The sequence below is a fragment of the Argentina silus genome (assembly GCF_951799395.1).
Source record: "Argentina silus genome assembly, chromosome: 11".
In the NCBI taxonomy this organism is placed as follows: Eukaryota; Metazoa; Chordata; class Actinopteri; order Argentiniformes; family Argentinidae; genus Argentina; species Argentina silus.
The window spans coordinates 16,236,650-16,263,350 of record NC_139665.1 but is presented as its reverse complement, the minus strand read 5'-3'; the positions used below and the strand labels follow the sequence as shown (position 1 = coordinate 16,263,350).

The following is a 26,701-nucleotide window of genomic DNA, read 5'->3' as shown; positions in this document are numbered from 1 at the left end:
GTTGCTGTAATAGTGCAGGAAAGGACAATGTGAAAAGAAAATATCTGAGCCAGCACTGTACTGTTCGGGTCAACCCTGTGGTGTGTGAAGCTCCAAGTGTGTCTTGCTCTAAGCTGTCTGTCTGCTCCACTGACCCTCAACCCTCCACATGGACCATCCTGTCCCTCCTGTCCCTCCTGTCCCTCCTGTGACCACTCTGGAGGTGGATGTGGACCTGGGCTTTGCCCTCTTCTTCTTCTTCCTCCTCTGCTTCTTCCTGCTGGTCACGGTGGTGCGCTGCGCCCAGACGGTGGTGGATCCCTACGGCTCCATTTCAACCTCCACCTATCAGGAGGAGCAGATCAACAACAACTGACCTCACAGCCCCACCAATGATGTCCTGGGGAGAAGAGACCCCCCCAATGAGGTGCTGGAGAGAGATGACCGTTGATATGCATTGGGAGATGACACATACAATTAGAATTATTGGAGAGGGATTGCGGAGAGGGGCCCTTAAAAGCTGATGTGTGCGCAAAAGATACAATAAATGAGAGGTATATTCACTAATTTAACCATGAGCCATGGTTTAACCATGAACCATGAGTAACATGGGGATGCTGAAATGATTCTATGCTAATACTGTGTAGCTTAAGGTTTACACAAAACAGACCCTTGCAATGCTCTTGACTGCCAGTTGATTAGCTGATTAGCAACAACAACTGATGAGTTGTTGCATTGTTCATTTGTATAATTTTTGTAAATAAAGTATTTAGCATGAGTACATGAGTGCAATGTACTGATGTCTTTTAGTGATTTCTGTCTCTGCAACATACCTGAAAAGAAACACAAACTGACATTCTGAAAGGGCTATTAGAGGGAAATGTAAAGTAAATATTAGGGTTCTTTTTTTATTACTGACAGTAACACATTTGAAGTCCTGTTCAAGGAATATAAGGAAGATAACCATGTTTTATTTGCCAATCACTCACTGTTTGGAATGTGGTATTTCTGCAGACACCACCGCCCCAGCAGATAATTTACAGAAATCCCACTCCGGAAAACATTGGCTGTCTTCCAAAATGCGTTCAGGGGCTGCTAAAGAGAGTAAAGGAAAATACATTTTCCAAAAAAATGCTTTTTAATTTGTTTTATTTTACGATAGGGGAACGGCTGTCCGTAGAAGTTGCGACTTTCATATGAACGAACTGTGTTAGTCCAACATGTCAATTAAATTGCATTTTTAGGCAATTCTTGAAAGAATTATCTCACATTTACAGCAGATACGCTGTCATTAACATTTTGACATTTTTTAAATTTTTAACTAAATTGACATTTTTCTCAAACTCATCTTATTTATCGTCCTTCCAAAAACACAAAAAGACAAGGTAACTATTTCCAGTTTACTGTACCCTATCTAAAAACAGAATGAGAAGATTTTACTTTACTTTACTTCATTTAGCGGTTTGCTACCTTTGAAGCTAAGTCTGTGACTAGACTTCTACAACATCCACATGTAAAAATAGTAAGTCTAGTCACAAATGGGGCTAGGCACCCATTCTGAAATGGATTTACACATCCCAAAGCACATTTACAAAATGTGACGCTAATCCACCGCGTAAGGACGTCATCATCGTTTGACGGTCGGAACCGGACTAGTAGTGTAAAATATTCTACATAAAGATAGTTATTGTTATATACACGTCGGTCTTGTTTGCCACATCCAGACTCATTGATTCCCCACAAGTGAGTAGAGCTGAGAGGAATTGTCTTCCCCACCCTGGTATACCGTTCTGGCCCCGCCCAGCACTATACTGATTTTTTTCAACCACTATGGCGGCACAGTGGTGTAGCAACTAGAGCATGCAAAGCTACCTACCTCACTAGTCAATATTAGCTTAAACATTTAGATAACGCAGCAAGCTACATGCTTTTGACAAAGTTGACTACGAATACAAACACCGAGTAAGGTACAGAACACAGGGAGAAATACACCCAGTCACCCACATTATCATCCTCTTTCCGTCTGTTAGCTAACGAGCTAGCCAAATAGATTTTTAGAGGAAACAGAAACACCAGTACTAAAAGTTTGCGGTAAGATTGAACAATTACAGGTAAGATAATCAAGATACTGTAGCTTATGCTGATTTGAAGTCCACTATGAACATTTTCTATTCGTGTGAAACGCCTTACATAGGTCAAGTCAGGCAATACGTGTTAAATGAAAGCGTCAGAGTGAGTACCTTGACACAATGTTAACAGTCATACTGAATGTCATGGTAGGGGTAAAAATGTTATTGAGTGTTTCCCTTGAGAATTTATCAATTCATAAATTAAATCCCAATTCACTTCTCTCATTGAGTGAACTGGGATGTGAATTGTTGACCCCAACCTTGGTCCTTATGCTTCCTCATGCGTTTAGCAACTAGAGATGCAAATTGCTTGTCATACTGTGTCTACAGAAACAGACACTAGCTACTACCCCGGAGAGTAGTTGTCTGACAGCTTGCGATCATGGACAGCGGGGGGGATGGGGATGAGATGGAGATGACAGCGGTTGAGCTTCGCAGCTGGATACGAGAGAGAGTGGAGAACAACGGTGTGGTCGTACACAAGAAGACCCAGCTGGCCCAGATGCAGAACTTGATCAAGCGGAGGGAGAAGCAGGCCACCGGCACACGCATACTCTTTAACCAAACATGCCAGTGAGTGTATACGGCATTTGGATGTCGATATGGTGTGTGTTGTTAAAGATGTCATTTGACTTATGTACTAAGTCTTGTACTGACTTTCGGTTGGTTGTCATGGAAATAATCGTTATAACCGTTTCACAACGGGGACACAACTCTCACGCATGACAGCCAGAATAACCTGATCGACTGCTGTTGCTATTACTTAATAACTAATGAACACGTCCAACGTTTTTAAGAAGATCTATTTATTGATTCAACAGAAAGCAAGAACATCAGCCATGAAATAAAGTGCACACATATTTAACAAAAGTGCCTGCAATATGAACGCATGGAACATAAATATTGCTTTTTAATAAATAGTATACGCAAATAAAATAACAGGCAAAGAAAAATAACAAATACAGAAGACTACCTACCCTAGTCAGTGCAAATAGACTGCTGTGCATATAATTTTAAAATAACAGGCTAAAAGAGCAAAATAAGCATGTGATATTTAATACCAAAATAGGTGAACTATAAGAACTTTGTTCAGTCTATTATTAGGCCTCTTCCTTTAAGTTCCGTGGCAGGAACACAAGCATATTTACGTTTTCAAGACCGGACAGGGGTACAATGTTGCCAGCTGTACTAAGAACTCGCTGAAGCTGTGCTCTTGCACAAATACACGTATTTTCTTGCAAGTTTGACCCAGGTTGTCGCGCCACCATGCCAGGGGATCATCAGTGGAGCCCAGAGGCTCTTCCTGTCTGTCTAAGATAACAGTTTTGCTTTATTCAGGCCTACCTCCTCCCCTCCCCGCATCTAGCGGGAGCTTCAAAGGGATAGCGCATTTATTAAGGGAGAGAGTATGCGCAACTATCTCTCCCTCAAAATACGAAACAACAATTAATTGTAATTACTTAACACTCATCCTATTAGGTGAAGTATATGTACATGGAAATACAAATCCACATTTTAAAATCAATCAATCTAAAATCTATGTATTTCAACGGTTATGACGGTCGTTTTTTTGTTTCACGGTTGTCCTTCAGTAACCGTGTAACAGTCAGTAACCGCGTAACCGTCACAGCCCTACGGAAGGAGGACTTTTGTCTGTGGGCCTCACTTTGCTTTACCATTGTCTGCCGTGCACTGATTCAGCTGTTGTGTCCCGTAGATCCGTGGTGGAGTGTGAGTGTCTTATGAAGGAGCTATACAGCAAGCTGGACATGGTCTACAGAGACACAGACTCAGAGGACGATGGAGAAGCTAGCCAGCCTGCAAACGTCATTGAAAATGCTAATGATGATGATGTCATGGATGTAGACAGTGGTAAGGGCACCTACGATGTGTTCCAGAGAACACATTGGGGATAGTTTTTAGTTTTGGTTTTTATACCCAGTGACAATTCATGGTGTGACATGTTTCCTCTGTTTGTCTTCTCCTTGAATCTAGCTGCTCCCAAAGACATCATTATCCCTGACAGTGACTTAGAGGTAAGAACACACACAGACACAGACACACTGTACATTCATACACACTATAGCCCGACTGATGCCGATTTCTGGGGGGCAAAATTCATAGATTGTTTTGTATTTTTCTACAGAATTCCTTTTTGGCACAGTTTTTATAGGAAAACAATGGCAAAAGATGCTCTTAATGTAGATATTTCTATAAAAAGCCAATATCGGCCGATCTGTCAGGCTCTAATACACACACACACACACACACACACACACACACACACACACACACACATGTAATGCTGTTCAGGTTTCTCTGACTGATCTCCCCTCTTTAATCTTACCCGTAGATCAATGACATGGTAGTGGACACTCCGAGCAAGCCTTCCTCCCCTCTAGAGCCCATCCCATCAGTGACTGCTCCACCAAATGAAGCCTCCGGTAATAGCGATGGCCCAGTTTCTCACCTCACAAAATCACCAGAGCCCAATGGCTGTGATTCAGAGACACAGTCACAAACAGAGCCACAAGGTAAAGATCATGCTAGTATTCTAACTAAACTACTGATGACCAGAGGACGTGAGGTGGTCATACTAACAAAACTCTCAGAGTCCAGCATACGTGCCTCCATCTCCCCAGCAAACAAGCCTCGAGGGCTCAGGAGAAGACGTGAACAAGAGAAGATGAGCAGTGAAGATGAATGGGATCCACAATCGAAGCAAGCCGAGGTCAGCGAAGGTGACTCGAATGATTCGCTTGCTCCGCAAAGGGCCAAAGGAAAAACAAAACAGAGGAAGTCTGGCAAACGTCCCACCCCCTCCTCTGCCAAGGTACGAAGAGGAAAAAAAGGTGAGGAAGCGAAAAAGAAGAAGAGAAAAGAAGCTTCAACAAAACGAAAAAAGCACAGTGGAGAAGATGAGGATAATGGTGGTGATGGTGATGATGATGAGCCAGAAACATGCAAGGAGTCGCATGCAAGCAAATCAAGCAGAGGCCCCTCAACAGCTAAAATTAAACCACAAGTCGTGAACAAAGGTGGCTCAACGGCCCCCTCCAAACCAGAAGAAGAAAGCAGAGGTTCTGCAGCTGCTCCAGCAAAACCAAAAGAGGCCAGCAAAGGTGACTTGGCCTCTTTTTAAATTTGTATTTCTTTTTACCTCTGTCCATTTTTTTTAAACCTGTGTCCATTCTGACCAAGACAAAAACGTATGACATGCCTCTATGATGTTAAAGAGCAAAAGTATTTTTCATTACTGCACCACCAACAGTACCATGTTTCTGTATTTTGTCATTTAGTGACTGACACTTATGTTGCCCCTGGTGGTCTTGTTGTGTCTCTGACAGACAAGTGCTCTCCGGTGGTGGTGATGTCCGTGTCCCAGATTCAGCACAACCCTGCCACACAGCCTCCCCCAGGCCTGAAGGAGCAGGAGTTGAAGTTGGACATGGTGGTGCTGGCACGGAGGAGGACCAAGACCTGGCACAAGGGCAGAATCATAGAGATCAAACCAGTGGGTAAGGGAAAGAACACAAGGCCATAACATCAGACACAACACAGAACACATCACACATCACATCAGGAACAACACAAGCTTCAACAGTCCCTTGACAAGAAATGTATTCATACATTACAAAACCTCAAAACCCCTATTGTTTTCACTGACTGTGCTTTTGTTTTACTTTTTTATTTATCTAACTATTCTTGTTCTCTCCATGGAATGTAGTGTCTGAGTACTGAGAAAAGGGGTATACAAAATAAATGCATTAATGTTTACTATTATTATTACACAAGTATCAATTTCTAGACATGTTCGTCATGTTCATTTTGCATTTGAATGAATGTCTTATATTCCCTGTTTCCTCCATGCTCATTCTCCCTCTACTGGTGATTCCCCACAGGTAAAGGGTGTAAGTATAAGGTTGATTTTGGAGAGAAGGGGAGGAGCTTGTTGTCTGGTCACCACATAGCCTTTGACCAAACCCCTCTGCTGGAGCGTCTGTACGTGGGAGCCCGCGTGGTGTCAACGTACAAGGACCGAGATGAGTCATGGTTCTACTCTGGTATCCTGGCCGAGCTGCCCAACAGAAAGAACCGCATGAGGTGAGCAAGCAAGGAGGAAGGTGTGTGTGTGTGTGTGTGTCTGGTGGCTGTGGTTATGCATAACTCTAATCAGAAGATAACAGTATTATTTGTTATAACTAAGCAATCCTTATGTTTCAGGTTCCTGGTCTTCTTTGATGATTGTACCCCCTGCTACGTCAGCCTGCCCAATCTCTACCTTGTATGCAGACCAAGTAAGACACATCATAAGAGTTTTCTCTCTTGTTTTCTTCTCTCTTTGTCCTGGCGATGGCAGCAGAATCGACCTTACTCGTCGTATCAGTGGTGTTAAACAAGACAGATTCATGATGACTGATGGATGTATAGATGATTCACTTACTTTTAGACAAATGTACTTATTATACATTTATAAGTTATAAGTCGCTTTGGGTAAAAGCGTCTGCTAAATGTCAAAAATGTAAATGTCATGCCAGGAACCACTTTCAATCATTTCTCCCTAGTGGATGAGACGTGGAAGGACATAGAGGATGAGGGCACCAAGGACTTTATAAAGGACTACCTGAAGGTCTTCCCCAACCCCCCCATGGCTCAGTACAAACTGGGCCAGAAGATCAACATTGAGTTTGACGGAGTCCAGAGAAAGTGCGATGTGGAACAGATAGACAGCAGCTTGATCTATGCTGTCTTTCTGGTAAGAGGGTCTCTTTAACTACAGTAATGGTCCTCTGTGGCTCAGTTGGTAGAGCATGGCGGTAACGCTTAGGTTGTGGGTTTGATTCCTGCTGGGATCATATATACTGAAATGTATGCACTCACTGCAATGTAAGTCGCTCTGGATAAAAGCGTCAGCTAAATGACATATATTATTATTAGTAACTGCTTATCATTCCATAATTAATGATTAGATTTGTGTTGGCTAGTGTAGTGATAGAATGCAATAGAATAAATCTTGAATTTCCCAGAAGGGCAATATGTTTGCAGCGAATTCACGCAACGCCTCAGTCATTTTTATAGAGAGCGTCAAAGTCGAAAAACGTAAGCCTGCTTACACATACACTCACCGAGCACTTTATTAAGAACGCCTGTACACCTTCTCATGGTGGAGGTGGTGTAATGATGTGGGGAATGTTTTCTTGGCACACTTTGGGCCTGTTAATACCAATCAATCATCGCTTGAATGCCACAGCCTATTTGAGTATTTTTGCTGACCATGTGCATCCCTTCATGGCCACAATTTACCCATCTTCTAATGGCTACTTCCAGCATGATAATGCAGCATGTCACAAAGCAAAAGTCGTCTCAAACTGGTTTCATGAACATGACCATGAGTTCAGTGTTCTTCAGTGGCCTTCCCAGTCACCGGATCTGAATCCAATAGAACACCTTTGGGATGTGGTATTACGGGAGATTCACAGCTTGAAAGTGCACCTGAAAAATCTGCAGGAATTATGTGATGCAATCATGTCGTCATGGACCAGAATCTCAAAGGAATGTTTCCAACATCTTGTGGAATCAATGCCACGAAGAATTTAGGCTGTTTTGAGAGCAAAGGGAGGCCCTACCCAGTATTAATATAGTGTTCCTCATAAAGTGCTCGGTGAGTGTATATTACACATATAACGTCACACTAATGTTGTGGCTAGAGTTGGCTGGGTGTGCATAACTAAAGCCAACTGTTTAGCTCACACTGAGGATAGCTGATTGGGTGTCTGTGTGGATGTCTGTGTGGATGTCTGTGTGGATGTCTGTGTGTGTGTCTGTGTGGATGTCTGTGTGTGTGTGTGTGTGCCTGTGTGGATGTCTGTGTGTGTGTCTGTGTGGATGTCTGTGTGTGTGTCTGTGTGGATGTCTGTGTGTGTGCGTGCGTGCGGTTAAGTCAAGTGTTGATGTGTTTCTCAGGATGACAACCACAAGGAGTGGGTCTACCGAGGCTCTCTGCGTCTGGAGCACATGACCAACATGAGAAAACATCTACTGGAGACAAAGAAAGACACAGGGAAAAGAACTTGCGTTGGTAAGAGTGTGTGTGTGTGTGTGTGTGTGTCTGCTTGACTGTCTCTGTGTATGAAACACCTTCTGTAGAGAAATGTACCAAATCCACAGCTTTGTGTCTCGGTTTATGAATGAGCGTGTGTCAGACATCTGTTGTCTGCTTTATATTAATGCTGCAGCAGAGAGCACAGTTACGCTAAGTCAGCATGCCCCAAGCGACTCCCCGAACATCAGTGGCAGGCCTCTTTATATAGTTAGTTCTGCTCATACATTATTTTGAGATACAACAGGGTCAGGTCAGATGGTTCCTAGCGTTACACGTCCTTTAATGCCAGCCATTGATCAGACATCTGGTTGGACAGTGTCTTGTTTTGGTTGGACAGTCTCCAAATATTAATTAAGGAGACCTTGAGTGCTTGCAGTCGGACAGTAAGCACTTCAAAGACCATCTTTTGCACACGACTCTTGCATTACACCACGCTTCCGCATGTAATGGAAAATTACAGCAGTACAACAGTTCAGTGAAAATACAGTACATTATTCTAAGTCAACCTTTCCTACAATCTATTAGGTACTAATCATCTAACATTAATTTTTCTATCACATTGCCTTCCATTCATTCATTTTTATGCTAGGAGACATAACATGGACAGTGTGATTGTTTATCTATTGAGCACACACACTCTCTCTTTGTCTGTCATCCAGGGGCTGTTACGTCAACTATCAACTCTAGCTCTGATGCAGCTAGCAGGCCTCATGTCAACTCCCCGTCCACAGCCACACCAGCTGCTAAACGCTCACCACCCACAGAGTCAGTAGCGTTTATTGATGTCTTTGTGTTTGGTAAAAGTCATTTGAAAAATGTGTATAAAATGTTAAAGGTAAAGTACAGGGTGGCATGTACTTGGTTCTGTGAAATGGGAAGGTTATAGTTCACACGCAACATTTTATGATGGTGTTTATCTTGGTCCTTCTTCATGAGTTAAGTTAATTGTATTTTATTTACAGGAATTAGTCTCACACCTTGAGCACTTGACATTCAACATTACAAAAACCACACAGACAGATGATAGACAGACAGATAGCGTCACTGACAATGCAAGCTGTAAAGAAACAAACAGGTTTGACAATCCATGAAACTTCTACTAATCCTTACTAATTTCCCCACGAACCCATGCCTCTTCTCCTGACGACATCAGGAATGCCAGTGATCAGACCGGTACCGTCTCAGAGGCCCGGTCTGAAGGTCCGGTGGTCGTCTACACCCCCCACCGCTGCTGCCCCGCATGCTTAGACCGCCTCAGGGCCAGGGGCGAGACCAACCACCGCGGGCTTAACCCGCTGGGGGTGCCGATGCTCTACGACTTCTGCCGCATGAAGGGCCGCAAAAAGGCTGGTGGAAAGGTAAACATGCTGGTATCTGACTAGGACATGCAGTAATACAACACAATACAGCTCTTTGTTATCTGTCTGCTCTCCCAAGTAACACACTAACAAGCAGCTAGCTAACTGGAGTCGAACATTCAATTCAATTTAGCGCAGTAGAGCTTTATTGTTCCACAATTGCAACTGGATTTGTACCTGTAAAGGCTGCAGGATAGACATTATTGCGTTCAACCCATTACAATGAGCCTATCAATCACGTGTTTGATATGTATTTAATACCATTCCTTATAATGTTCCATACATTACAGTGAGCCCATCCATTTCATAGGATATTCATTAAGCTCAGCAATTGGTGACGCACTGTGACAGTACAGTTCTGTTACTATTGGTGTCTCTCAGTAATAGAGTGATCTCTATTATCTCAAAGTAATTAATCTGAGATACTCATCAATTTTATTGACAAGACGTAACATAAACAGGTTATGTACAGCGCTGAAACCATTAGCATGGAGAATGGCTTGATTTGTGCTCATCAAAGATTCATAATCTTATGTTGAATAATACAACACAAGTATGCGAATGCTGTCTCCCATGGCCCCCTGCCCTCCCTCCACCTGTCCAACTCTGTGGTCCCCCTCTCTATTGTCCATCTATCCTTCCGTTCCCCCTACCTCTCCTCCTCTCCGGTTCCTCTCCCAGAGGTCGAGCCACATGTCCTACCGTTCCCCGTGTGGTCTGAACTTGAATGACATGTCGGCGGTGCAGGACTACCTGCAACAGACACGCTGTGACTTCCTGTTCCTGGAGATGTTCTGCCTGGACCCCCACGTGTCTGTGACGGCCACCTATGAGCCCCAGCCCTTCAAGATCTTCCTCCCAGACCTGACCCTGGGTAAAGAGACCCAGCCGCTGTCCTGCATAAACGAGCTGAACTCGCTCCGCCCCCCGCATTGGACCTATAGCAAGAACCGCGTGGCGTCCAAGGGAGTGTCTATCAACACCAGCCTGGACTTCCTGGTGGGGTGTGACTGCACCGACGGCTGCAGGGACAGGTGTGTGTGTGTGTGTGTGTGTGTGTGTGTGTGTGTGTGTGTGTGTGTGTGTGTGTGTGTGTGTGTGTGTGTGTGTGTGTGTGTGTGTGTGTGTGTGTGTGTGTGTGTGTGTGTGTGTGTGTGTGTGTGTGTCGCTTCAGTGTCAGCATGTTTGTGTGCATTAGTGAGTATATTGTTTTGAAACTCCTCCTACTTTCTGTAGTTCATAATTATAAGTCTATTGTAGCCAAAGGAAAGGGGTGTCATTTGGTGATGGTGATGTCTTGATCAGGGCATATAGAAAGCAATATGGGTGAAGTCAACATGTTGGTTGTTGGCCTGTGTTTGTGTTGACGTGTGTATATTTATGTGTTATATCTCTGTAGGTCAGGGTGCTCCTGCCATCAGATGATGGTCCAGGCCACAGCCCTGACCGGGGGGGGCACTGAGTACATCAGTGTAGGCTACACACACAAGAGACTGGAGAAGCCCCTGGCCACAGGGTGAGATCTCTGTCTCTGTCTCTCTGTCTGTTCATGTCCATCTGATGGCCAAACCGTTTGTCTATCCCTCTTTCTGAATGGTCACATCTCTAACTTTTTAGTGCGAACACTTTTTATGCTTTTCAAGAATGTATTGATCAATGCACTGATTTTGAGCGCAGTGGTTTACAGAACTTTGACATCTGCCAGTCATTATAAGGCATGTAGCTGTCTGAGAGATGAAACTGTAAAAATAAATGTCGGGGTGACAGTTTGTTTGTGTTTATAGAATGTACATATCTGAACGAGAATTTTCTCCTAGGAGGAAAATAAATGATTCCTATTCTATCTCTTTTTCCCTTTGGTCTTTCACTGAATGCGAGTCACCTGTGAGTAGCAACAATAACAACAAGTCAACCCCCCCCTCCTACTGTATCTCCCTGCAGGGTGTATGAGTGTAACGCCCTGTGTCGCTGTGATCCGCGCGTGTGCTCTAACCGGGTGGTGCAGCAGGGCCCCCAGCTGAGGCTGCAGCTCTTCATGACCTTATGCAAGGGCTGGGGCATTCGTTGCCTGGACGACGTGGCCAAGGGCTCCTTCATCTGCACCTACGCTGGTGAGACTGAGCTGGAGCTTTGATCGGCCCTGAAAATTCAAGCCCGACTCGGCCCGGGCCAGGCGTCTTCCTGTCCGAACTCGCCCCGAATCCCGATCTGCAAAACCATTTATAAGCCTGAACCCGACTTGAAGCCTAATAGATGAAGCAGAGTGCTGCTCTCGCACATTGGTTATTTTTTCCTGTTGCAAAGTAAGATAGAGAAACTTAAAAACTGCAGATCTTTTGTTCAAGTGGGATAGTGCGAGAGGGGGAGAGAGAGTGAACTTATGCGTAACTAGTCTCCAGCTGCGACACTTTTCAATACCTGTAGTAGTTCTGCCCTCTATTCAAATTGTTCCTCTTTTATTGCAATATCACCCTGCGTCATCCCCTGTTACACAAACTGACCACAATGTTCTTCTCAATGTTAAATGCTCTTTCCCTTTTTCTTTGTGCCATCTCTCTTCTCAGGTACAATCCGGCCCAGTGCTAGCGCAGAGAGCAGCGTGTATAATACCAAACTGAATCACATAGAGGGGGCAGAGAGCCACAAGGAGGGCTACGAGAGTGAGGCCCACTGCTCTGACAGAGAGATGGGTACGGATGACCAAATGGGCTAGCCTCACCAGAAGTCATCGTTACAGAGCTGTGTCTCTGTGTGTGTTTTTCAAACCTATTTACATTTATGGCAGTAAGCAGACGCCTTTATCCAAAGCGTCTTACAACAAATACATTAGCTTAAGTAAGTGAATCATCTGTCCATCAGTCATAAGAAAAAGTATTGTATGCTAGGACCAGGGGCTATTGGTAGTCACAATGCGAGAAGATGGAAGAATTACTTCTTTTTTTTTCAATTTATTTACAGGACAGAAACTTGTACAGGGGGGGGTAGTGAGGCTGAAGAGTTCTCTACATGGCGTAGAAATATGACATTCAACAGCAGCTAAATGATTCCACCAATCCATGTGTATGTTTGTTGAAAAGAAACACTGATAACTGTACTCATGAATTGCATCGTCACGTATCCCACAAACACACGGGGAGCAGAGAACGCATTGCAAGCAAAAACAGTCCCACTTTTATACGTTGCTGTTCTCTATCTGTTTCAAAACTAGAAGAGCCCACAGAAGATGATGACAATATTGAACATGATGATGATGATGATGATGATGATGATGATGATGAAGAAGGTGGAAAGGGTCAGGACAAAGATGCAGAAGAGGATGAGGGAGCACCCAGCGAGTATGATGTCAGCTCTGGTGTTGACTCGGACGACAACTTTGAACACAACGTCTCCTCTTTTGTAAGGAGCTACATCACTCGCAGGAACACCAAAATCCTCCAGGAGGGTAAGAGTGAGGGGAGAGAAGGGGGGGGGGGTGGCACAGAATAATACACTGTGTTGAAAAACACAAAGATTTTGGAAAGAAAGAAAAAACTAAAGCCAGAGGATTCTTGAACTCTTATTCTCTCTGATTTTATGAGTGGTACAGTAGGACTAAACTGACAGAGTACATCACTATAATAAAGCACTTCTCTCTCATAGGCCCGGTGAAGAAAACCGGCTCGGCTGCCAAGTCCACTGACTCTTCTGCAAGCGTTGACGAGCCTGAAGAGGACTCCAACACCACTAGGTGTTTCTTTGACAACGAGAAGTCTTGCTACATCATTGATGCCAAGATGCAAGGGAATCTGGGTCGCTACCTCAACGTAAGTGATGATCAATAGTCAGAGGGAGAGGTGGGCTGTGTTCCAGTTCAGAACATCAGCAACATCTTGCCCTGCACTGAGATGAATGGCACGAATACCAACTGAAGATTCAGACCAGTCAACCTAACTATAATGGGAGTATGGGTGAATTACTATTACTAATGACTTCTTGTTTCCCTGTCGCTTCTCTCCCCTACAGCACAGCTGCAGTCCTAACCTGTTTGTGCAAAATGTTTTTGTGGACACACATGACCTACGCTTCCCCTGGGTGGCCTTCTTTACCAGCAAGTAAGTGTCCCTCTGTCATTGCCTAGACTAGGGGACATTGGAGGGTCACGAGTTGGGATGGCCACAAAGTTCTTTTTCGCTCAGGGCCCCATAATAGGTAGAGCCTACCTAGTGCTAATACATACGTACATGGATTCTCACAGATTCTGGTGCACTGGTCAAGAATGACCTTCTAAATTGTGTGTTTGTATTAATATTGATATGTGCAAGTCACATGATAAATACACTGGTAGACTTTATAATGGTCATTGTTTCAAAGTTGTATTGTCATATATATTGGGATACAGGGGAGTGTACCTGCGCCTCTTCGAAAACACTGTTTCTGTGCTACTACTATCACAAAATACCGTAATACAGCAATAATACGGTGATGCAATAGCAGCAGTGACTCTATTAGAAGAAGAAGAAGAAGACTATTTGGCCATGCAATCAATTCTCATCAATTGTAGGAATTTGACATGGCACACACCAGACCCCCAAGGGAGAACAGAGCTCTGGGTTCTGGGCTCTATTCACAATAATAAGACTTTTTGTCATGTTTGTCTGTCTCTCACAGGCGCCTCCGAGCTGGCACAGAGCTGACATGGGACTACAGGTCTGAGATTGGCTGTCTGGAGAAGAATTCAAAGCAATTGTTTTGTCGCTGTGGCTCAAATGAATGCAGAGGCAAATTATGAAAGTTTTGCCTATTTACAATGTAATTGTAAATAGGTTATTTTATAAGATTGTATTATATTCTTAATAATTTGTATTTGTATGTTATTCTTAATTAATTTTTCAATAAAAAAACAAAAGCGATTGTCACACAGAGATTTGTTCACATTTGATTATTAATACGTTTGCGTCACATATGAATGCATATTAGCTATTAAGATTCCTCATATGAACATTCAGCAAAACATGCCTTTAGTTCGAGAATATGCAAGTGTGTTGCCAGAAACTTGTTCTTGACTTCTGTCAAGGTAACTCGTGGGTATGAACCGTTAGCATGAACACACTTCTAGAGCGGACTGGCTGTTGACTTGGGGAGCTCACATATCTACTACGACTGGGGGGAGGAGTAGCTAGCCAAGCACTGAGCAGATAGGACTCCAATTTGGCTAGCGAGGAGAGAAAACGAGGAATTGAAGCGCAAACACGGATTTTCTGTGGGATAAGCGCACGGGCCTCGCTGCTAAAACGGTAAAGGACATTCAAATGCACCGATACATGAATTTAGAATGGCAGTTAAGTGACAAATTAAAGCATAATAATGTAATTATAGCGAGTTAGCCTAATCTAACAGCTGACGTTAGCTAGCTAAAATGGCGGTCAAATTAGCTGGCCAGCATCATACTGCGTAGTATTATGAATATAGTTGGCTACAATATAGCCAGATAGCATACAGATAATATTGAAACACACAACACCAATATTATGCTGTCAATGACGGCAGTTTGTGTGAAATGGTTGCTTTTCAGAACACTCGTCAGCTAGTAGCAGGCTAACAATCCGTACTACCGAGTTAGCTCGCTGGTTCGCTTGTTACTTCAAACTGATGGTTCGAGCTTGTTGTCAGCTGGGCTGTTATTTACTTGCTAGCTGTCAGCTACTTACAAGTACGTCAACAGGCAGGTAGCTGGTCAAATTGGCTAGCTAGTTGATTTGGAACAAGCTAGTCGTCTATTACCTCTTATTTATCTCACCCCTAATTTTTCAATACTTGCAGGCCCTCCTAAATTGTTGTTTGGATTGAGGTACTACTAGGGGGCCAACATAGCCACGACTCTGATATTTGATCAGCTTCATGTAGGACTATAAATGAGAAGTTGCAGACACAACGCTTTCTATGTTGACACTTGTCACATGTTTGATTTGAGACCTAACCACCTGTTTCTCACTTAGATTTGTTTCTTTCCCTTTAACAAGCAGCTGTCCCCCCTACTAAGTGCAATCCTACTCCACACGCCAGCTGCAATGATAAAGGCCCGATATCAAAATGTCTTGTCACAGATGCCTAACACAAGACGGTTCCCGTCCTCGGAACGGGCTAGCCGGAGCAGCTACCAAGACCGCTACCGGGACAGAGGACGCAAGCAGCGGCATCGCAGATCGCCTTCCTTCTCCTCCAGCAGTGATCGGGAGAGAGACAGACAGGGGCGAGGACACAGACGGGAAGGAAGCTATGCACGCTCCAGGAGGTGTGTATGCATGTCTGTGTGTTTGTATGTAGTGTAGTGTACCTGCACACTCACCAGATTGAGCCTCTGGGCTGTCCTATAGATTATCATCTTGAACATCTTTTTGATGTTCATTTGTTGAGGATCATTATTTACGGTGTGTTAAGAATGATATTGAAGTAGTTGGTCAATGGTACACACCAGTACTTTTATATTTAATGGGGCTAATCATAACCCAAGTTTGTACCATGTCCTAAATAGACAGTGACACCACATGACTGGAAATTAACCCGTTTGTCCTCCCTGCTGCAGCTATGACAATCGCTCTGCAGACCGCAGGCCGTACGACCGACGCTTCTGCGATGGCTACCGACGCCTGGAACACAACAGCCGAGACCGTGAGCGGGAGAGAGAACATGGAGCAGCAGCGGCTGCGGCAGCCGATGGTTACTACGCCGCACGGGAGTTCTCCCCCAGCATGTACGACTACCAGCGCGGCCGTGACCGGGAGCGGGAGGAGTCGTACCGAAGGAAGGGCAGCAGGCGTAAGCACAAACGAAGGCGGCGTAGAACCAGGTCCTATAGCCCATCCTCCTCGGTGAGTACCACCTGACCTGAGCTTGCCTTTTAACCCTCCCACTCCTCTTTCTTTCTTTCTTTCTCTCTCTCTCTCACGCTCTCTCTCTCTTTCCTTTCCCTTATGTCCTCCTCCTGTCTCTCTTCCTCTCTTTAACCTTCTCTTTTCCACAGCTCCTGGACTTGGTAAGTAGTACAATCTTTTTGTTTGGTTTGGTTTTGTTGGCAGGATTTTTTTAATAGTTTTTGTCTTGTAGTTAAATCCAGATTTACCTTCAGTCCTCTCATGAAAGTAGTTGTTAGAGAGAGAGACTGACTGTTATGGAAACACACTTAGTGTGGATAAAGCATCGTCCACACACTCTCTCCTTCTGCATTAAGTAGACATGAATGACAGAGGCTACTAAAGGGTGGGGTTTATGTATTTCTACTGGTTTAATCTTTATGTATTTCTACTGGTTTAATCTTGAACTATTTTCTGCTTGATTGCCTGTCATCCTCTTATTTGTTTTCTTGGGTAGCACTCTGCTTCATTTAGGAAGGCAACATGATTAATTTAGTTAGTTCTTTTTTGTCTTTTATTATGAACTGGTTTTTCGTTCATGAATGGATGTGCAGGTTGCTTCTTTATTTGTAAGCAGCTGTGGTTAAAGGGTAGAGGGGGAGAAAAGCAGAGGACGAAATGTGATCTTTGACTTGTACCCTTGCACTATATCCCTATCGTTATATATTTCCTCACGTGGTGTCATACGAATCGCCCTATGACCGTCAAACCCACCTACTACAACCACTACGTCAACTACAACTACTACAACCACCCTCCTCCTCCCTCCTCCTCCTCTACCTGTGCCGCCTGTCCACCACCTGGCCCGTCGCCGTGGCTACGGCTGCCCCTGAAAACCCTCCCCTGTCCCCCTTCGGTCGTGTCGTGACCTGCTGATGCCGGTTGCCGGGGCTGAAAACAGCGGAGCGACAGCCGGACGAGGGCACTGATTGTGAGGGACGACGAGGAAGGGCACCTGATCTGTCGGAGTGGGGACGTCCTGCAAGAGAGATGTACTCACTGCCACTACTCTATCGTAACCCTTCTCCTTATGAGTATATAAAACCATAGAGCATTCACTGTCTGACAGGGGAGTGCTTGATGTCATGATGATGATGATGATGCCTTGGTTAGAATGCTGTTCACTCGAGCTGAAAAAAGCAGGGTGGGGGATTTCCAAAAAAAAAAAAAAGTGTTGAAGATTAACGTTTTTTTTTTTTTTAGATGATTACTGCTTATTGTTTTGAGGGTTTGATTTCTAGTTGTGGTATGTGTTAATATCAGGAACTCGATTTTTGTTTTCTAATTCAGCATTTCCTTTTAACATTTTAATTGCCTCTCGCGATTTAGTGTAATCTCACTTCCAGCAGGTCTAAATATTTCTGCGAAAAATCGTTTTTGTAAAAGAAATACCGTTATTAGTGACAGTAATGGGGAACTTGTAGAATGATTTGAGTAGTTCCATAATCTTTTTCTGAACACAAACTCCTTGCCAACACCTCATATTTAGCCCTTCCCCTCAACCAACATTGACCCACATCAATCAATGCAACGTTGCATTTTTGAGTCTCCACCCTTTTCTCACTGATCTGTTTATAGAAACCTCTGTAGTGGGAGATTAAGAGCATTAATATCATACACATTACCATCTCCAAGTTGCCCCCTGCCCTTTTATGGGCAAACCACTACAACCACTCAACATTCTCTCCGCTGATTCTGTAGTGCGTGGGTACCTCAATTATAGTATATCTAAAAGCGCGGAATGCCGGCGAATTGTAGGCAGCCCATTATATCCACAACGTGAAAAGGGGGATGGGCGGTTATAGCATTGAAACGCCTACCACTTTGCCTGTGTGCTGCTACTTTGTGTCCACATGTCTGATTCTTCTCTTCCCTTCTTTCCCGCTCTCTATCTCTCCCTCTCTCTGTCTGTTTTACAGATGAGATCGTCAGCACACTGGGGGAAGGCACCTTCGGGAGGGTGATGCAATGCATTGACCATCGCAGGTGTGTGTTTGCAGCGTCAAAACAACAGATGGTCTCCCATCTCTGACAGTCTCCAGAGAGAGAGTCATATTTCTCCTGGGTTCAAACGGCATCCATTTAGGAATATACTGTTACATTCTGCATTCTACATTCTGTTCCAGTTCAACAGCACAGTTGTTCAGTAGTAAGACTTGAACACTAACAGGAGTCACCCTATTATAAGTAGTCCAGTGTTTTTGCACCGAGTGCTTTCTGTTCACTACCAGTAGCCAGTAGAACTGCAGTTACAGAGTAGCTCACTAGCAGTGGCGGTTTGAGTGGCAGTTAGAGAGTAGCTGTTCATGTTATTGTTGTCATTCTCATCACATGTGACCTCCATTTGCAGCTGGTTGGGAGATTACCTCCTGTACTTAGGCTGACTGGCTGACTGCATACTCTGTCTTTCTTACTATCATATTAATTATGGAAGAGAGAGTGGCATCAAGGATCAGTGACCAGCAGCAGTAGAAATGCAAACCAAGCCAATTGAGCTGGCTGTAGCAGTCAGAGCTTTTCAAACAGATGGTGCCTAATGCAAATTCTGTATGCTAACCACCACCACCCTCCAGCACTGTTCTAGTTGGAACTTGATAAACTACTCTTGGGATCATGTGAACACTGTCGTAGAGTCAATAGAGAAGTAGAGGGGAACGCAGTGTACACAGCAATTCCAATGTACAGAACTAGTATGGAATGAGGCGGAATTGAATAGGCTCTGAAACACAATGTTGACCCCCAGTGTCTCAACTCTTTCATGTAAATAAATGTTCTGTTTCGTCGTACTGTGTTTAGTCTTGAAGATATTTACAACGTTTAGGTCTATTCCATCTGATTATGACTCAAAGAATTCTGAGGCTGTTTTTGTGTGCTTAGTTTTTGTTTTGTACAGAACTTTTATTATTTAGGGTTAAGGTTAGTTACTATATTTTCGACCTCAGTATTTCTAACTCCCAGTAAACCAGGTGTCTGCATATTAATGTACCACACAATAATACCCTCTCCAGTACTAGACAAAGAAATTAAGCTTGTCCCTCCTGTCTCAGGGGACCACTGATGAGGCTCTGTTAATTCCCTCATGTACCATGTACTGTTCAAGTGTAAAATTCACATGTGGTGTCATTATTTCTATTTTTGTCATTAACTCTTCACTCTGTTCTGTTATGTGTCTCCCAGGGGAGGGGCCAATGTTGCTCTGAAGATCATCAAAAATGTGGAGAAATACAAGGAGGCAGCTCGTCTGGAGATCAACGTTCTGGAGAAGATCAATGAGAAGGACCCTGACAACAAGAAGTGAGCACTGACCTGTGACACAGCTGATTATATCGTTTAATACACAATTCCTCTCCAGTAACATTGTGTTTTTTGACACAATGTTTTTTTTTAAGATGCACAGATTCTGTGTAGATAATAGGGTCATTGAAGCAAATGTATTGGTTACATACTTCTTCAGTTATTCTGAGCTGCACAGAACTGGAATATCTTGAACACACACTTTGGTTTTAGGTAAGAGAATGATAATTGTGTAACCTATCTCTTCCTCCTCGTCCAGTCTCTGTGTGCAGATGTACGACTGGTTCGACTACCACGGACACATGTGTATCTCCTTTGAACTGCTGGCTCTCAGCACCTTCGACTTCCTGAAGGAGAACAACTACCTGCCCTACTCCATCTCCCAGGTCCGACACATGGCCTACCAGATCTGCCTGGCCGTCAAGTGTAAGTGAACTCTGAGGTCCTTTCTTGAAACAACCCCCAGCACCCTCACCCAAGAAGCAGAAGAATTACATGTTAAAATGTTGTAGAAGAAACTCCAAATTGCACCTAGAAATTATAGCGACTGTAATTGTTTTATTTTCAGTAGTATGCATGTCAATAAATCCTTTTAAGTGCAACTCGCTGCTATACTTAGTTTTAAGTTTCTCTGAGGAGATTTTGGCATAGAACTCAGACAATGCTATGATAGGGTACATTGGAATCCAGTCTTTTGGAGAGGGCGCTGCTAACTCTTAGCTCGCACTGCCAGTAGCAAAGCAGAGAACGCATTACCAGAGAGGCTTTCACTACTGGCCAACTCGGAATGATATTTCACCTAAAAATGAAAATAGGCTGAACCATCCCCTTTAATGCTCAAACGCACACAACCTTCATTCATTCCCCTTTGTTGATTTAGTCCTCCCCCTGGCCTTTCCGTCACCCAGATATTGAGTGGTTCAAATGAAAGGCCTCCATTGTTCTCACACACACACACACACACACACACACAGCCTTTAGCCACATGAGGGCATCGGTGGTTCATGAAGCCTAGGAGGGTTATCTGTACGTCCCCATTATCTAGTAAACCGCTAGATGCTCTAGATACAAACAAAGGTAAACATGTTATCAATAAAGAAAGGGAACGAGGTCAGCGAGATTGGGGAGCAGCATTATACCATGTAAGGGCCTTTCTTTTCTTTATCCAGTCATTGGTTTAAACAGTGCTCTCTTACCATTGATTATCTGATGTGAATAGGTTGGAGGTTTGTTTGTTTGTTTGTTTGTTTGTTTGTTTGTTGGAATTGTAATGAACAGAGATGTTTCCCTGCAGTTCTTCATGATACCAAGCTGACCCACACTGACCTGAAGCCTGAAAACATCCTATTTGTCAACTCAGACTTCACCATGACCTACAACGTAGAGAAGGTGAGAGATGTGGTGGCTATGGAGAGAGTGATGAGGGGGGGAGAGGGAGAAAGAGAGATGAGCAAGGCCCCTAGGGTAAATTATTCATGCTGAGGCAGTTTTTCACCCTAGTTTCATGTCAAATGCAAATGATTTGGCAGTCAGTTAGTCACTGGATCCTTTTGCACAAAACTCATGAGGCAACTATGAACTCCACAAATGAATGTAATTAACACAATATCCAGTGACTTTGTTTACAGTCTATCAATTCTTGTTTATTACATTTAATTTGTGGAGTTCACCCTCTACTGCGTGTTGAGGTTGAGTACCTTCACCTTGTGGTCCTCTGTTGGTGGAGCATGGCGCTAACAACGCTTTGGTTGTGGATTCGATTCCCGCTGGGACCATATATACTGAAAAATGTGTACACTCAGTACAGTGTACAGTAAGTCGCTTTGGATAAAAGTGTCAGCTAAATAACATGTATAATAGCCCTTTCCTTTCCTGTTACTCCCGACAGAAGCGCGATGAGAGGACGGTGAAGAGCACGGCGGTGCGGATAGTGGACTTTGGCAGCGCCACTTTTGACCACGAGCACCACAGCACCATCGTGTCCACACGGCACTACCGCGCCCCAGAGGTCATACTAGGTAGGTTACGTCGTATTTTAGCTACCATCCAATGGAGGGAGGGGGGGGGGGGGTGGTTTACTGTGTTCCAGTCAGGCACAGTCACTGACTTACCGACCCAACCCCACCCCACAGTCAGACACTAATCACCGCTGATCGGCTTTAGAGACAGTTGCCTGTGCCATGAGGGGAGATGATTAGCCGAGCCTGCTTGTTGAGGTGTTTAACCCAGTTGATTGTCATCAGACACTTTCAAGCCTCCGGGAGTAATCTTATCCGTGACCTGTCATGAGTCAGGTTCCTCTTCTTTTTGTAGCGGGATTCTAGAAGCACCCACTTGACCTTGACGCTAATTGTTTAACGTGAGGCCACAGCCAATGTTGTAGCAGTCAGCTCATCAGCTCAGACCTCATCAGGGATGGGACATCATTCTTTAGCTGCTGTAATGTTGGTTGTGATTTTCTGTTAATATTTTTGCATCAGCGCAAGTGTGAGCTGTGTGGATTGATCGTTTTAATCTTTCTTTGAACCTTACCCCCCCCCAGATAGTACCTTGCCATTTCAGGTGTGTGTTTTCCTTTAGTCTAGAGAACAACATGACACTTCTCACACTTACCACCAATGGTATTGTTTATGCTGTCTGTTTTAATATAAAGTGTGTTGTGATTTTAGATGAGTACAATTGTCCTCAATTGTCCTTGATGTCAACCGTTGTGTGTTCTGGTCCTCAGAGTTAGGCTGGAGCCAGCCGTGTGACGTGTGGAGCATCGGCTGCATCCTGTTTGAGTACTACCTGGGCTTCACCTTGTTCCAGGTATGACTGCGCAGCTCTGCACTGACAGCTGTCTGATTCAGTTGCTCAGCCGGTCGATCCTGAACTGTGCTGTGTAACACAGACACGTGTACTTGCTTGTTCTCTCTCGCACGCACACACACACACACACACACAAAAACAGTTCTAAACTGAGAACACGGAGCCAGAGCAGCAGCAGGGAGACACAGCAGTTAATCCCGTGGGGGATTAACCCTTGCTTGAGGTTGACCTTTGAGCTGTGCCAGAAGAGGCCTGGCAGTGCTGTCTAACACCATATGTGTAGATTGGGCTCACACATACATTAGATCATCATTAAGATCTCTGCTCACAGACAGATGTGACCTAATCGTTTTATCAGCTGTATGCTGTATGACACGAAAGAAGAATTGAGCATGAATCTGTGTGTTCTTTGAACCCAATTCTATCATGAATGTGGTCGATTTTATTAACTCTTCTGCGTTGTGGTGTAGGTCTATCACTGATCTCCATGGTTAATAATTGCCATTTGTGTACTAGAAGGAGGAGATGATGGATGGTGAGAAATAAAGCTGCCAGTTCCTCATACCTCTCCTCCTCTTCTTTCTCATCCCTACCTCAGACCCATGACAACAGAGAGCATCTGGCCATGATGGAGAGAATACTGGGACCTGTGCCCTCCAGGATGACTCGCAAGACACGGTCAGAAGAACGCACGCACACACACACACCAACTGAGCCTCTGTGACTTGGGGGGTTGGGGGTTTGATTCCATATATACTGAACCATATACACTGATAAATGTATGCACTCACTGCAATGTAAGTCGCTTTGGATAAAAGCGTCAGCTAAAATGGCATATATTATATTACACACACAGGTTCCACTGGAGTGTGTGCACACTCCTATGCACCCATACAAACATGCCCTGTTTCTACATACTCACACAGTGGTTTTTGTTCATGCATCCCACACTTCTACACTCATTTAATATCTCTCTATCGCTCACACACATTTCTCTCTCTCTCTCTCTCTATCGTTCAGGAAGCAGAAATATTTCTACCGTGGCCGTCTGGACTGGGATGAGAGCTCGTCGGCTGGGAGATACGTGAGGGAGAACTGCAAACCCCTACGGGTAAGAGAAAAGGCGGAGTACAGTGAAGTTGGGTACATAAACAGAGAGAAAGGGGGAATATGACAAAATGGAGTTGATCATCAAGTTATCTTTTATCCTGCCCCACTGCTACGTCTGCCTCTCCATGTCTGACACCCCCCCCCTCTCTCTCTCTCTCTCTCTCTCTCTCCCCCCTCCCTCCCTCTCTCAGAGATACCTGTTGTCAGAGGCAGAGGAACACCACCAACTGTTTGACCTGATAGAGAACATGCTGGAGTACGAACCCACCAAGCGGCTGGCACTGGGTGACTCCCTCAGACACCCCTTCTTCGAGGGGGGTGGCGCAGGCAACCCAGCGGGGGGGAAGAGCTGGGAGGGCAACCGTGACATCAGCCGGTGACCCGGGCTTCCATAGACTCACTGACACAGAACGCTTTTTGAAGCTTGAAGAGAGAGATGTGGTAACCTAAGGTGGAGCAGTTGATTGGATGGATCTCTTGGCTCTCTGAAATGCTTTGTAGTGCGTCATCGTAGCATGGACCCCCCCCCCCCCCCCCCCCCCCCACACACACACACACACACACACACACATACACACACACACAGGAGAAAGGCTTGGGCTGGCAGCTAGCTAAGTCAGATCGATATCAGACATACGAAAGTCGAGTCCTTTTAGTCCTCTCTTCCCTCTCTTCCAATAGGAGGACAATGACCAGGAAAGGAGTTCTGAGCCCAGACCATCACCCCAACCGAGATCCAGTGATCCACATGCAAAGGAGGAGACCTGAACGTTCTATCAAACTGGAGCACTGCTACAGAGAGCATTCACAATTAAAATAATTGAATCGTGATTGTAATCTGGGATCGGAGGAGAGACTCTTGGCTTGAGGAAGAGTAGCAGTATCAGGTGCTCAGTTCCACTTAAAGGGCACTCCTTATATGGAATCTCCTCATGCCATGCTCCGGTCATCTGGCCTGAAAATAGCCAATGGGGTGGTACGTCTCTCAGTGATTTACACTCCACACTTTTACGTTTATAGGCCTCTCTCTCTCTCTCTCTCTCTCTCTCTCTCTCATTGATATATATATATCTATTTCTGTTACGTTTATGCAATGGTTTTGGAAAGAGGGAGGAGGGGAGGGGAGGGGGGTCATGCTTCCATAGTAATGTATTGCTCACTGACTTGACGTTTTCTCAGCTGTTCTTCCTCTTAACACACATACATACATACATGCATACATACATACATACATACATACACACACCAAGACAGACACACAACACAAACTGCCTTTATACGTGTGATAGGATCAGGCCTGTGGTCTATGAGATGAAGCACACAGACAGTCATGACGATGATATCCCATAATGCCATGCAGCAGCACACGTTTACAGTGGTATTTATTATGAGAAAATGCTACTAGTGCTGGGCATCTTCCTCTCTAGCCTGTACAGTACGTTTTCTTTTTGTATGAGATTAAATGTATAAAAGTGTATATATGTATGATTTGTGTAGAATTAAACTTATGACCTCCTTGCCAAAGGCTTATAGCACCGTCAGTGTCAGCTTTGGCCTCTGGCAGAGTTAAGGGGAGGTGTTTTGTCTTTAAATATCCTGACTGTGAATCCTTGATTTTCTTTTTTTCTGGCACTTTACGCCACGTCTTTGGTAGCTCCTTGTGAAACGTGATTTTTATTTAGAGTTTCAGAGTGCTAGGGCACACTCTGGCAGGAAGCTGTCAAGATTCTTGATGTGTGTGTAGCCATCATGTCTTAGAAACCCCAAACTCCTTGTGCCCTTATCTTAGGCTTAAGGAAAAGTAAGACATTACTAGCCTGGTCACACACTAGATCATAATATATAATATATGCCAGTTTGCAGGCGCTTTTACCCAAAGCGACTTACAGTTCAGCGAGTGCATACATTTGTAGTATATATGGTCCCAGCGGGAATCGAACCCACAGCCCTAGCCATGCTCTACCAACTGGTCAGTAAGGAACTGTTTGTGCTAGCCAACGCCTGCTGATTTTTGTCATGCCAAACATTGGCAACAATAGTAATAGGGGTGATGGGCGATAAACAGATCTGGGATGATGAGACTGGTTAAAAGTGTTTGGTAATGGTCTTCACTGCCCTGTACAGCTTTACTCCCTCATCTGTGTCAGAGGGCTGACAACCCCATAGAAGGAGTAGAACAGACACGCTCCCTCTGGCAAGTACACCAAAGATTCTAATTATACAGGGTTGTTGGCTTTGTGTGTCAAAGCCTTTCTACTCATTTTAATTCCAAGAACAACCCCCAGTTGTCCAACAGGAAGGGACCAAGACAGGAGGCTCAGCCATGGGCTGGCAGGTGTGTCCCATGACTGGCATGGGTACTCATCCATCTGTCAGTGAGTCATCATTCTGTTACAGTCATCCTTACGTTCTCTCTGACACACACACACACACACACCTGCGCCACTGTAAACAAGAGCATACACAAAAGGAAGAAAGATGTACTACTAAGGAAGATGCGTGTAGCCAAACAAATCACACATGCACATTCAGCTGAAGTGTATTCTTGATAAACAATGACTCTTCAATCCATTAAAAGAAACAGAGTAACACATTTGTGTTTTGGATTTTATTTGTATCAATACATTAAATCAGGTTAGTCCTGGTGTTGAATTATCACAATAAGTCTGCAGTCAGCACAGTGTTTGCTTCCATAGCCTCAGTTTATGATCAGGTAAAAAGGAGGGGAATTACTCATGCATTTATGCAAATCAGGGGACAAAGGACATGGTGGGCACATCCAAGTACATTGATGGTTCCAGGCCATCAATGTACGTCACCTCCACCCAGGATCTTCATTGGCATTGCATGAATGAATGAATGATTATTCAACCTGAACTTGGCGCTAAACTCCTCCAGTCACAATGGGAAAGAAAAGAGGAAATCCTCTCACAGCATCATAAACGAAAACACCTTCAGTCTTACTGTCTATTGTTTTTTTTCTCTCTCTCTCTCTCTTTCTCTCTGACTCATGGCAAAATCTCCTAA

At 44.3% G+C, this 26,701-nt stretch overlaps 2 protein-coding genes across 6 annotated transcripts; both read left to right on the top strand.

The window, feature by feature from the left end:
• The first annotated feature begins 1,824 nt into the window (after positions 1-1,824).
• Positions 1,825-14,468, top strand: setdb1a (SET domain bifurcated histone lysine methyltransferase 1a). 2 transcript variants are annotated; one of them, XM_083680667.1, is made up of 20 exons: positions 1,825-2,090; positions 2,439-2,681; positions 3,826-3,980; positions 4,104-4,144; positions 4,462-5,230; positions 5,456-5,626; positions 6,011-6,212; positions 6,333-6,406; positions 6,674-6,864; positions 8,073-8,187; positions 8,871-8,976; positions 9,365-9,569; positions 10,251-10,603; positions 10,969-11,085; positions 11,511-11,680; positions 12,134-12,259; positions 12,781-13,011; positions 13,209-13,372; positions 13,572-13,660; positions 14,217-14,468. In XM_083680667.1, exons 2-20 carry the CDS (start codon positions 2,491-2,493, stop codon positions 14,335-14,337), a joined length of 3,591 nt encoding a protein of 1,196 aa, XP_083536793.1. In that variant the 5' UTR covers positions 1,825-2,090; positions 2,439-2,490; the 3' UTR covers positions 14,338-14,468. The 2 variants fall into 2 exon arrangements, with proteins under 2 accessions (XP_083536793.1, XP_083536792.1); XM_083680666.1 differs by having other exon boundaries at positions 12,778-13,011.
• Positions 14,469-14,705: 237 nt separating this feature from the next.
• clk2a (CDC-like kinase 2a) lies at positions 14,706-26,234 on the top strand. 4 transcript variants are annotated; one of them, XM_083680719.1, is made up of 13 exons: positions 14,706-14,842; positions 15,572-15,840; positions 16,132-16,417; positions 17,361-17,451; positions 18,379-18,445; positions 19,637-19,753; positions 20,013-20,179; positions 21,048-21,142; positions 21,642-21,771; positions 22,482-22,564; positions 23,163-23,242; positions 23,585-23,675; positions 23,866-26,234. In XM_083680719.1, the coding sequence occupies exons 2-13, from the start codon at positions 15,617-15,619 to the stop codon at positions 24,052-24,054; spliced, it is 1,620 nt and encodes a 539-aa protein (XP_083536845.1). In that variant the 5' UTR covers positions 14,706-14,842; positions 15,572-15,616; the 3' UTR covers positions 24,055-26,234. The 4 variants fall into 4 exon arrangements, with proteins under 4 accessions (XP_083536845.1, XP_083536847.1, XP_083536846.1 ...); XM_083680721.1 differs by having other exon boundaries at positions 14,712-14,842; positions 15,653-15,840; XM_083680720.1 differs by having other exon boundaries at positions 14,722-14,842; positions 15,569-15,840.
• The last annotated feature ends 467 nt before the right edge of the window (positions 26,235-26,701 follow it).

What these genes read in the sequence shown, in the direction of transcription:
- clk2a (XM_083680719.1), top strand. Translation starts at nt 15,617, where the DNA reads ATGATAAAGGCCCGATATCAAAATGTCTTGTCACAGATGCCTAACACA. An exon ending in AGCTATGCACGCTCCAGGAG is followed by an intron (nt 15,841 to 16,131) that starts GTGTGTATGCAT and finishes TCCCTGCTGCAG; the next exon opens with CTATGACAATCGCTCTGCAG. An exon ending in CGCCCCAGAGGTCATACTAG is followed by an intron (nt 21,772 to 22,481) that starts GTAGGTTACGTC and finishes TCTGGTCCTCAG; the next exon opens with AGTTAGGCTGGAGCCAGCCG.
- setdb1a (XM_083680666.1), top strand. Translation starts at nt 2,491, where the DNA reads ATGGACAGCGGGGGGGATGGGGATGAGATGGAGATGACAGCGGTTGAG. An exon ending in TCCCTGACAGTGACTTAGAG is followed by an intron (nt 4,145 to 4,461) that starts GTAAGAACACAC and finishes TCTTACCCGTAG; the next exon opens with ATCAATGACATGGTAGTGGA. An exon ending in AAACGCTCACCACCCACAGA is followed by an intron (nt 8,977 to 9,364) that starts GTCAGTAGCGTT and finishes TGACGACATCAG; the next exon opens with GAATGCCAGTGATCAGACCG.